General features: G+C 43.2%; 1 protein-coding gene across 1 annotated transcript; it reads right to left on the reverse strand.

Moving 5' to 3' along the window:
• Positions 1 to 6,159: 6,159 nt before the first annotated feature.
• On the reverse strand, positions 6,160 to 11,208 carry CTSL (cathepsin L). The gene is made up of 8 exons (XM_039567523.1): positions 11,104 to 11,208; positions 10,655 to 10,790; positions 10,180 to 10,302; positions 9,944 to 10,099; positions 9,545 to 9,769; positions 7,805 to 7,973; positions 7,345 to 7,462; positions 6,160 to 6,572 (listed from the first exon to the last, which is right to left on the reverse strand). The coding sequence occupies exons 2-8, from the start codon at positions 10,778 to 10,780 to the stop codon at positions 6,473 to 6,475; spliced, it is 1,017 nt and encodes a 338-aa protein (XP_039423457.1). The 5' UTR covers positions 10,781 to 10,790; positions 11,104 to 11,208; the 3' UTR covers positions 6,160 to 6,472.
• Positions 11,209 to 12,206: the final 998 nt, after the last annotated feature.

Consider the following 12,206-nt stretch of genomic DNA (forward strand, 5'->3'; position numbering starts at 1 on the left):
CAGACGCTCCAATGCACCGTCAGCACACGCCCGGAAAAAAAAAGAGGTCAGCTTCTCTCCACGCCCAGCTGCCACAGCACCGGCCTTGTCATCGTGTGCTGTGAGGAGAGCACAGCTCTGAGACATTGTACCGGGTGACAAACCATCTGTCTTTTGCCCTTTTGGTCGTCAGGTTTCCTGTTTTGTTCCTGCGCTGACAATTTTCTCCCTCTTTTAACAACACAGCATGATTTTTTATTCCGGCACAGAAAGACAAAAGAGGAGACTCCTCAAACATAAGCAGGGAGGATAAGTGGAAAGGGCCATGCAGACAAACATAGATCTGAAATTTAAACTCAGTAAAAGAACACAAATGGGGATGTCTACTTTTAGCTCTTTTGAAGACATGCTGGGAGAAAACAAAGCGAAAGGGGGAGGCTAGCCTTCTCTCAAATGCACGCCCACAGCTGCTAATCAGTTGTATGGCCTCTGGCTGGCGGCCTCACTGCTTTTGGCTGACTCCCACTTCTCAGCTCTCTGTCAGTTTAGATTAAAAACTCAGTGTGGAGGGAGTTTCTTTTGCTCTTGGTTTGCAGAATTACTAACAAAAACGGGCTGTAAAGTTCGTTGAAATGTCTGGAATACTGCAACAGAAATACCACTTCAAAAGTATTCCTGATGGGCATCCTGTGTACCCAAGGTTTGCTTCTGAAATGCTCTATTATATTGTGAGAGAAATGTGACAGAAATGCTCGTAACAGCACTGAATCAGAAAACACAGGTCTGCTCCGATTCTTCCTGTGACTAGCAAGCAACAAATAGCAAAATGCAGCAGGATTTATTCCTAAACTTTGCACAAGGCATTGGAATTTCTATATAAACAGACAGAGATGTTTCTTTTAACTATGAGAGTATTATTATAAATCCCTAGAAGCCAATGCAATTTTAAAACACAGCTGATGTTTCCAGTATATATTTCCTGTTCCAAACAAACCCTGCTGTCAGTTTATGCTTCATGCTTGAATGAGGAAAGCAGTACTTCTAAACATGGCTGAGCAGAAGGAATGTTAAGACACCTATTGAGAAGAACTTGCATTCACAATTCTGGAATTGCTGTACAATTATGGTAAAAGATTGTGCTGTGTGGTTTTTTGGTTTGGGGTTGGTTTTTTTTTTTTTGCTATATCTGGCAAAAATGGGCACCTACAGATACAGCAATGAACTGTTACAAGAGTTTTGTGGGTAGCCTTATCTAGAGGCGTTTTTGTGCCTTGTTACCAGCATCATGAACAGATACATTACAGAGACATGCTTAGAAGTACACTTCCTTTGTGGGAAAAAACACCTTACTTGGCAGCTCTGAAGCCACCTCATTTGACCTTCGGATTTTAAGCAAAAGCAAGTGTGTTCCAAAACATGCTACAGCCTCAAGGAGTTCTTATTTCAGCATCAACTTCTCAGACATCCTAAGCCAGTTTCAATGTCTAGTAGCCCAGCATTTGTTTTAAACAGTTCTATGTCATGGCATGCATGCTGTGCAGGAAGCTTTCACGAGTAATTAAAAAAAAAAAAAACCAACAAAAAAACCCCCCAAAACTTACTCATTAGAATATTTCCATGGCAGTTCCTGAGACTGCAATTTTTTCCTAGTAGAGGCAGGAAGCAATAGCTGTAATAACTTCAGAGGCCCCTCAGTGGCACCCCAGGGGAGCACACCTAAACCATTCCCACCCTGGAAAAACACACCATAGCACAGACAAAGAACATCAAAACACAAAGTTAATTCCAGGTGAATGTCCAAAGTGTCACTAAGCATATGAACAACACTTACAGGGTTGGAAGATCATCTCTTCCTTGCTGAGATCTCAGACCACCAACAATCCTTCCTGAGAGGACCTCACAAAGCCACTCTTAACCGAACAGCCTTCTGGAGGTGGTGGGGAGGGGAATAGCTCACTCTCTGACTCTGCTCCATCTTTGACCACTTCTTCCCAAACCAGGACTGCAGAAGGTACCAGGCATCAGCGCTGTAGCACCACACCTGACAACACACAGTGTTACTTCTACAACGTGTTTCCCAGCATTACTTTATTGGGAAAGTCTAACAGGTTTCACTCAGAAGGTTTTGGACCTCCTAGAGGTGGTGAGAACTGTCAGTGAACAAAACAAGGAAGCAGCATTGTAAAAAAGAATCCAGTAAGTACTTTACAAATGCCCATCTCCAATGGCTTCTTTGCTCCTCTGCGTACAGAGGTTGGCGGTAGCTCTTCAGCAGGAAACAGGCAGGATGGAAACAAAAACTGTTGCAGAAATCGTATTTTAAGACCACGGAACAATAAATCTTTGTGCAACTGAGCTTGAGAAAAAAAAAAGCAGTCAAGTTCACTTGTGAACACAAACGAAGGTGGCGTCTTCTGAAATTCTTCTGAGACTCCTAATCTATCTAAACTAATCAATCCATGGATCAGGTCTCCACCCTGCAGCCAGCCCTCCTGCTCCCCCAAACGAAGCTCCCGATTGGGCTCCCTGTCTGTTTTCAGAAGAGCCTTATTGCATATCACCTAAGTTCAGTTTTGTGAATCGTGAATGAAATTTTGTTTATGACTATAGCCTTTCTTCCAAATGCTTTAGGTGCCCCTGCACTTACCCAAAATTTCACTCATGATTTGATGAAACCGTGATTAGGAAATAATAACATTCCCATTACTAATTTAAACAATTATTTCTTCAAAATAGTGTATTAGTTAAGTCAGCATTTCCTGCTCTGACTTCCCAGCAAAAAGACTGAAGAGTATTGGACAGACAGCAAATAAAAATAGGGGCTCAATCTGTCATACATCTTGGTAAAGTCCAAAGAGAGCTAGAAAGCAGAAACATCACGTTACATTATGACAGCCTTCAGGGTATGCTCAATTCCTTGGTTAATAGCCAGAAACTGCAGTCAATCTCTAACGTAAAAACTGATTAGCTGGCATTAAGCTTAGGAGATATATGACAGGATTTGTTATTTCATCAAGGAGATTAACTAAGGAGCAAATGCTGCATAACTGATATTCAGAAGCTAATTTTTGGATTTTTTTGAAGTTGATATTCCCATTCTCCTATGTCTCTGACTGTCTCAGAACTACATTTTCTGATGCTGTTATGCAGGTTAACAGTTCATCATTCATTATAGAAAACCTCCACTGATACAATTCACCACGTTTGCCTTTCCTGTAAGGTTTCCACAGCATGAGATGACAAATATTTTGTTACCATAGTTTTCTTCAAAGCATTTTGAAAATTACTTTAGTGCATGGCTTGTATAGCAGAGTAATAAAATTATTTGTTTCACTTTTAATGTCTGGAAATTGATTTAACATTAGCAAAGACAAAAACCAATCACATTAAAAAAACCCCACCAAAATTCCTTTCTACTCAGCAGTCACAGATAGGATGAGAAATTGAGTGCTCTTAACGTAAAATAGTTTCCTACATGACAGTTAAATTAATTTCTCACCAGACTTTAAGAACTTCACATCTGAGTGAAATAATTTAATTTAATTTAATGACTTTTCTTGCCTCAAGAGCACATGTCTTTAAAAACTCAGGTTCAATGAGTGACAAATACATTGAACAAGTGGAGCAGAGAAACTGCTAAGAGACCTTTAGGACAAGAACAGTCTAAGAAGCATGAGCACATCAAAACCAAATGCAAAAGAGTTTTTTCTTCCCAAATTTCAATTAAAAAGTGCATTTTCACAATTAAGATGCTCGCAAACAAGGACTGCAAAGGTTTATCACTGTACAGAACTGCCATCTAGCACGGATGTAATACAGTGCCCAGCTCATGTATTTAGATACATGTAAGACCCCATTAACAACAGTAGCTGTAACTTAAGACAGGGCCTGAACTAGGCAGTATTGATAGGATTTTTTACTGATAATACATGTGCACTAGTATCTTTTAAAGTAATACATCTTTTAATAAATGCAATTTCAGCTATCAGGAGGAATATAAAACCAAAGAAAGCTTTGGAGAGAAAATACTGGGACAGTAATCAAGAGCTTTAATTACCACAGTTTTCTGGGAACAACTCTGGAGCTTTCTGTGGCCACACATAACACGTATCTTAATAAAGGAGGAACTCTGACCAGAGACAACTTTCCCCAACAGGACAGTTACCACTATGGAATCATTTGCTACTTTACTATAGTATTTCTGAAGTAAATAAAATGGATTTACAGAAGATAGGGCCACTGCAGTGGAATCACAAAACCAGATTTAATATTGTTCTTGAAATGCGTTATTTAGATTTCTAAGAAAAAACTGACACAAACAACTGCAACTTACGCAAAAATTTTAGTCTTTATAGTGTCACATAATGCAATTCTGGGTGAAGCTGAATTAAGATTGTGTAAATATTGAGTTATCTACGTGACCTGACTTACCCTGTCCCTTTCTTTATTATTCCATTCTGGGGAGGATGTTCAGCCAGAAAAGTCAGCAAGTTTTAATCCACACAAATAGCCACATTATCTCATATTTTTTCTAAAAAAGTCAAAGGCTGATGCCTCTTTTGTGAGCTACATGCCCATTCACGTGCAGATACTTTGGAAGGTTATTTTCTTTTCACTTCCCATCTGTTCACAAAAAAAGTCTTGTTTTCTCAGCAATTTTTTTTAACCCTGGATTTTGCAACAAAACACCTTTCCCTGTTGCCCATTTTTTTAGCAGTTCCAAGTCCCAGCAGCCTTTGTACTGGTCTCACCCCTGGTTTAGCCAATAAAGAAAACCCAAAGCACCAAGCACTACCATGCTCACAGTAACATCAGCTTCCAGGATTAAAAAGTGTTCAGAGAGACAGGTCTCAGTCTGGCAGAAAGAACGAAAATCATCTTCTGCATAAGGAGCTTATATAGTTACTTTTCGGGCAGCATTTTGCTCCCGGATTCTCATTCTGCATGTACAGACCATTGCCATTTCCTTCTGAGTATCAGCCTTTAGAGGACCACCTGGTAAGCTCCATAGTCATTTCCTCCACAGCTTCCCCAAACAGTGTGGATGCCCTCCATAACTGGCTTAGCAAGTCAACTTATTAGCTAAATTCTAACCAGTATTTCTGCTCTGTGGCTTGTTAAATAGCCACTGGGCTGAGTGAGGCTCTTCCTTTAAAAAAACAACAAACCAAACTTGTCAGGAAATTCAGGTTGAAAGAATTTATCTAAAAGCAGCACACAAACAACTCACAAGTATCCATAATAATGACAACTGAACCTTGTTTTTCTCTTTTTTAAAGAGTTTATTAAATGCAACCTAAAGATTTGCATTATCAACAATAAGGAAGTTAATCTTCCATGAATTGTGGTCTAAGTGTTCCTTTGTGAACATGGCTAACTGGTGCTAGTTATGCTTCAGAACTACACCTCCTTCACCTACAGCCCAAGAGCAAGAGGTGATGTCAATACCAAAAAGCCAAGCCTTCGCCCCCTGCTGCTTTTGGTGTTTACCAATTCACCATCCTCTGCAGGAACTACTGGTACCCAAAACACACCTGAACAGTAGTATGTAATAGCTAATGCTCATGTTTCAGCAGCAGTGATACCTGCAGAGATAAGGACATACCGGCCACAGTGTAAATCATCTCAGTTAAGTCAGCCAGTAAGTACCACATGTAACACAGCAGCCCAATGTCACCTTCCATAGGGACAAAATTTCTCCCTCACCCCCCTTCTTTCTCCAGCTGAAGCTGGTACAGAGGGAAAACAGTATCTAATGCCCCACATATCTCCAGAAACAAGCCCTCTGAACTGTCCAGACATGCTTTAGCTGTTCCTCTGAAAATGCTCAAAAGGACACAACTGCTCAAACTACACAAGCGTGGCACTTTGACGTGCCACTAAGAAAACACTAACAGAACTGAAAGCTAAGTGAAGATCAGATGCTGCATGCAGAAGATGACAAGACCAAAGGTATTTGTTATGAGACACAAGGAACCAGAGATATTTTTCCACTTCCCATTTTAACTAATCTGTATCATAAATTCTACACTCCTTTTTATAACCACTATTAGCCATTCCCAGATAGGGCTGCATTTTAGTGACCAATGGAGGCACACATACAGACTCCACCTAAGAGCACAATTTAGGACACCTATTTGACAAAAGTCCCAAGTAGAAAAAAAAACAAAAAGCCAAATCATCTGTACATAGTGGAACTTAAGTATTTATTTAAAAAGTAAACCTTTGGACACACTGCAATTAAAAAAGAAGAAAAGGAAAAATACAAAGAATTTATTGGATTAAGCAGTTAAAAGCCAGCAATATTACAAGCTGTTTACATACCAACATTTACATTAATTTAAACAAGTGGCATGTCACCAACATGTAAAATATACTTCAAGAGTTTCAAAAATCAAGTTGAGTTTTGAAAGACACAAGGCTACCGCATGTGAACATGGGTTTGGTCATTCAGTTTAAATCCCCTCTTGTACTGAAATGTTCAGTCTTCAAATTATACAAGTGGATAACTAGCAGCTGTTGCTATTCCACAGTGATTCTTTCTGTCCTTGGCCATGTAGATATATCCTTTGTCACCCCACTTCTCACCCCAGCTGAAAACAAAAGCAAAGGGCTTGTTTACATATTCAGAAGTTACTTATTTACTGCCCTCCCCTGTAAGTGTTTAAAACTGAAAACTTCTGCCCTTCCACATTCGCAGAGAAAATCCAAGATAGCTGCAGCCAAAAACTAAAGTGTTTTCCAGCAATTAAAAGCATCCCAAGCTCACAGAAATGAAGAGTGCAGCCATTCTCTCACGAGGTAGTCACATTGATGTGCAAACCTTGACTACAGGTGCCTGAAGCTCAGACACTGCTCCCAGGCAATTTAAGGGAAGTCAAAGGCTGCAAGCAGAATCTGAGGGTGGTGCCCCAGTAATGCTGAGAACATGAGACAAGCTCATGTGATGTGCCCTTTGGCATTAATTTATTTTCTCTCCAATTTAGGACGTAACTCCATCTTAAAGTTCAAGTATTATCCTATTTCACAAAAGTGAGCACCACTCTGCTTCCAAAAAAATCCATTACACCCCCACAAGCAGGCTTCCTCCTGCTCCACTCCTTTAATATCTACTAGGTACACAGGCTGTTTCAGCACTGAGCTCCCTTAAATTAACTGAACAAGCAGAATAAGATGGCTGCTTTGGGCCCACTTTATTAGGCTGTCAGCAGCATGAGTTGGATTTTACCTTTGTCATACCATACAACCTGAAAACAGTCTCCAGATTTCCCACACACAGCTTTTAATTACTGTTGTCTCTCTACCTCTCCCCTTAAAAGTGACAAACTACTTTCTATTCTCCCCTGGACACGATACTGATCTTACCTGTTCTTAACAATCCAGTATTTCTTCCCATCTACATCTTCCCCCTCAAAGCCATAACCTACAACCAGAACACCATGGTCCAAGTCTTCACTGCTGCAGTCAGGTTCATAGTAGATACCTGCAAAAGTGTAAGTTCACTCATGAACAAAATCCTCTGTAGAAAACCCTTCTCCCTCATGAGAAGGGTTGTGTATTTCAACTTAAATGTTGCACAGCTTTTTGAAAGTTAGAGGAAGGAATCGTAAGTTCATTTGATCATGGCAAAAACTGAGGGACAAGTAGACACATAAGCAAGAGAAATACCTGTGGAAAAACATAGAATTAAAATAACTTCTGAATTATGTCCTATGTCACAGGATCATACCTGCTTTTTTTTTTGTCTACGAACTGTAGGGTAATGAATACTGAGTAATTAAAAGAAACCCAGTTGTCTGAATGAAAGTAATTAACAAATCCCCACCTGACTGATAGAACTGAAATGAAGAATGGCCTGCATCAATAGCGACAGACACTGGACCCACAGCTGCAACTGCTTTCATGAGAGCTCTTTCGTGTCCTTGAGGGATGTCAACAAAGCCAGTGTCATTAGCAGCATTGTATTCTGCCTTGTAGCGACAGTCTTCATCATCCTAAGTAGAGAAAGCTGTAGTTATTACAGAGTTTTCCATTTAACATACAGGTCAGCACAGAACCACCAGAGATTCTGTGACTTCGCTGCTTTGAAAGCAACAGACTGAAGAGGATCCAATTGCCTCAGCAGTGCTTTGCAAGGAGGGGAATACAGAAGAACTGCTTCCTAGTTTCTCAAAACTACAGAAGTAGTAAACGACAGTGGGACCCAAAAAAATCCCCCCCAACTTTGCTGGGGTGCAGAGGGCCATCACATTCTGGAACTCTGCCCTCTTTGGTGCAAATATCTTTACAGGAAGGAAAGAAGCCCAGAATGCATTAATGGGCAATGGAAGAGAGCCAAGTATTCATTAATTACAAAGCAGTCCAGAAACTGCTCATTGAGCAAGCACTTAAAATCCACAATTTTAGTATGTCCTAGTTTGAAAAGCTGTACAGAATGATTTGGAAGTTAGGAATTTGTATTACATGACCTTACATTTAACATTTGGGGGTGGTTTGTTTGTTTGTTGTTTGCTTTCTGGGGGTTTTTTTTGGTTTTTTTTTTTTTTTTTTTTTTTAAGTGAAGCCCGAACTGCTGATGTCACAAACATTTACCTCAGGAGAGAGGTGAAGCCTAGCTTGGAAGTCAGGTCACGTGAAACTGAAACAGATTCTCACAAGCACATCCTTCTGTTATCTGCATTATAAGTTAGTTCTAAAGTTGTTTCCCCAACTAAAGGAACACAGACTATAGCTCAGTTGCTTACTTTTTGTACTCAGCAAGTTAGGCACTTCCTATAATCAACTGGGATCTCTGGAAAAGCCAAGATTGGGAAAAATTGAGATTACAGAGACACAGGTGAACAGGAACCCTGATCAAGGTTGTTCACAACAAATGGTATTTTGCTACTGGCCATTTAAACAACACAAAACAAGCTGCAACAAAAGATCCTCCATAGTGAGCAGAACTCTTAAGAGGTGAAAACCACAAACAATGGGCTCTCAAGTGATACCACAATTGACTACTGCTCTTTCATCCTCTTCTATCTGTTTAACATTTGATAGATCACTAGAGAGATTTTAAAAGCCTGTCCACTATCTCCATTTATGCACATTTAATCTAGAAACAGAACTCAAGGCATTAACAGCAACTGTTGTTAAAAATCCAAATAACACTAGCCACAAGAATTAGGTGTTCTATAGGTAGCAACTCTGTAATAGGTCAATTATGGGAAGGTGAATTGCTCTCCTACCACTAAGTAGCACTGTTGACAAGGGCTGGGTTCTTGGTTTGGTGTGGCAACCAAGATAAGGCATGATAGAAAGGCAACAAGGAGGGGGAGGAAAAAGAATACTTGCTCCAGTTTTTCTAACTGGTCTGTCAAGATTTTGACCTCAAAGACCAGTGCAGTATGTGATTCCTGCTGGGGCTAGCAGTCATGCTCGTTCTCTTAGAAAAGATGCAACAGGACTAACAGATGTACTGATCTCTATACATTTGCCTTTCTAGGTATGAGTTTCCCAACACACAATTTTTTCCACGCAAAAGACATGACACCTGCAATGTAAGGTCAGCTACTACACCCACCTTTGCAGTGTATGGGTAGGACTCCTCTGAATCAATGCCCCCATTATCCTGCACGTATTGGAAAGCCTGATCCATGAGACCACCATTACAGCCTTGATTCCCTTCAGGGCGAGAGCAGTCCACCAGATTCTGTTCACTCAGTGAAACAAGTCTGCCAGTTTTTCTGAAGTGCTGCCCTTCAAGAGCTCCTGTTGTGCTGAAAGCCCAGCAAGAGCCACATTGACCCTAAAGTATAAATTGAAATCACAAGTTACAAACCCAGTTACAAAATGGTGCTTAGTTTAGTAAGCTTGTACCAGGCATCATTAAACAGGTACAGTGTTTTTCCCCTATGAAAGTGGATGCAGCATTCAGGAAACTGGACGTGTAACCGGTTACAAATCTACCATGAGACAGTACCTGGTCTTTAACTGGAGTTACATATCCCTTCTCTCGCCAGTCTACTGATCGTGGTGCTTCCAAGAAGTTGGGCTCAAGAAACTGGGATCCTCTGTATTTTCTTTCTGTCTTCTTGTGTACATAACCATTCATCAGCTGTCTGAACTCCTCAGTTGTCTGAGAAACAAATCAATATACAGACTCACTATGTATTACATACCACTACTTAGAACTGTATATTATGTCTCTATACATACCATATCTCCAAACTGATTCATTCCCAACTTGTAGCTGTGTTTTCCTAATGCATGATCCAGATTATGGATTTCAATCATTTTCAGATTCTTCTCCCACACCACTCTCCTCCAGCCTTCCTCTCTCTAAGGGGCCAAAAAAACAGCGTATTTCAAGAAAGCCATTCTAACCAAGTTCACTTGCACGACAACAAGCTTTTTAAGGGTCATAATACTCGGGCAAATGTACACTACTCGAATGGGAAGCCTGAACAGCGTTTAGGAGGTGGTCTTTTGCCGCCCTCATAACAAAAACAGCAAGTACAGTGCAGCTGAGTCAATGCACAAACACAGGAAAGGAACCAGGGAAGAGAAGGATTATGCTTCCCAAGAGCTGCCCATAGCCGGCGTTGTAACAAAGCAGACATGACTCAGCTGGCAGGGCCCAGCTCCGTGCGCTCAGCGCTCGCCCAGCAGCGCGCGTACCCCGGGGGCTCACCTCATGATAGTCCTTCTTGTGCCACGACTTCCACAGCTGCCAGTGCCCGTCCAGCTCGGGGTCCAGCCTCGGCGCGCCGAGAACCACGCCCAAGCAGAGGCAAAGCGTGGTGAGGAACGGGTTCATGCTGGCAGATCTGCCAAGGACGGAGGAACAGCGGTCAGGCAGGGCGCCCTGAGCGCGGGGGGATGCCACACCCGAGACCGCCCGCGCGTCCTCTGTCAGCGACTGGCGGGAGCCGAGCACCCCGCGCTGCCCGCCCCGCCCTCGGCCGTGACTGTAAACAAGATCGGGCGGCGGGGCCGGGACGCGGGGAGCACAGTCGGCAGCCTCCCGAAGAAGCAGCTGGAATGGCGGACCCTTCCCGGCAGGACCCGCCCCACGGATGGACAAGGACGCGGCCGAGGCCGGCCTTCTCCACGCGTCCCCGCCTCGCAGCCCACGCTCACCACGCTCAAAGACCGCTGCAACCTCCTCTCTCCCGTACTCAACGACGCTCGGCCTCCGCGGCCCCTCTTATCCCGGCCGCGGCCGTGCCCGCCCCGCCGCGCTCATTGGCGGCCGGGCCGGGCCGCGCCTCCCGCCGGGCCCGGGGCGGGGCGGGGTCTGCCGGGGCTGCCCCGCATCACCCCCGGGACGGGGCCGGCAGCGCCTGGAGGCGTTGTGGGGCTGCTCTGGGCGCGTCCTGCACTGCCGGAGCCGCTACGTTGGCCAGTGTTTGTCCAAGGATTTACTCCGAGTGCTGTCGGGCCGGAGATAGTGGCAGCACGCTGAGCCTGGTGTAATTTAACCCGGAGGGACTTAAAGCAGGCAGCTGGCAGAACGAAGGAAAAACTAAGTCTGGAGGCAAAGAGACACGAATGGCGGGTTTTGGCAGCCCTAGCCCTGTCTCTGTGCTCCCGGTGTGGGCTCCTGCTCGGGTCAGGTTGTTGAGGCGGCTCCCGGTGGTCTCTGGCCCTGGGTGCCCCCCGGCAGCCCGAGCCCGTTCCTCCTGCCTGGGAGAGCTGCTGCCTTTGCGTCTCTGCCAGAGGTTTTGTTGAACACGGCCGGCAGGGCCACTTCCATGAGGCTGGCACCAGGCAGGTGTAAGGAAGCATCTCCCACTGGGCACAGCGATACAGCGGTGACACTGCTGCCAGAAACATTTCCAGGGAAGTCCTTTTATTCCCCCATGTTTTAGTATCTGAAAACTTCTTTATTGTTTTTTTTCTTTGTTTGGGGATGTTGGTTTGGTTTTTTGTGTTTGGTTTGGTTTTTCGTTTGTTTTCCTCTTTTTTTTTTTTTTTTTTTGCCTCTGGACGCAAGCTCAGTAAAAAGTGTTTTAACACCAGTGTGGCTAGTGTTTATGTGCATAGCATCCAGTAACACCTGCTGAAAAACACTGTGACACCAAGCGTTGCGGCACAGATGAGATACTAGAAGGTTTATAACATGGACTTGGTTTTCATGTAAGCAGTAGTAGACAAACTGATTTTTAACAGGGAACTTGTCTACAGTGGTAAAATAACTGCAAGTTGTGTGAGGTTCATCCATAAACCCTTGTAGGGACAGT

Source organism: Corvus cornix, chromosome Z (genome assembly GCF_000738735.6).
Source record: "Corvus cornix cornix isolate S_Up_H32 chromosome Z, ASM73873v5, whole genome shotgun sequence".
NCBI lineage: Eukaryota > Metazoa > Chordata > Aves > Passeriformes > Corvidae > Corvus > Corvus cornix.

Bases quoted from the DNA above. Each gene is read 5' to 3' on its own strand.
- CTSL (XM_039567523.1), bottom strand. From the start codon at position 10,780: ATGAACCCGTTCCTCACCACGCTTTGCCTCTGCTTGGGCGTGGTTCTC. The intron at 10,303-10,654 runs GTGAGCCCCCGG...TTGGCCCCTTAG, and splicing joins ACAAGAAGGACTATCATGAG to AGAGAGGAAGGCTGGAGGAG. The intron at 6,573-7,344 runs GTAAGATCAGTA...TTTTGTTTTCAG, and splicing joins TACTGGATTGTTAAGAACAG to CTGGGGTGAGAAGTGGGGTG.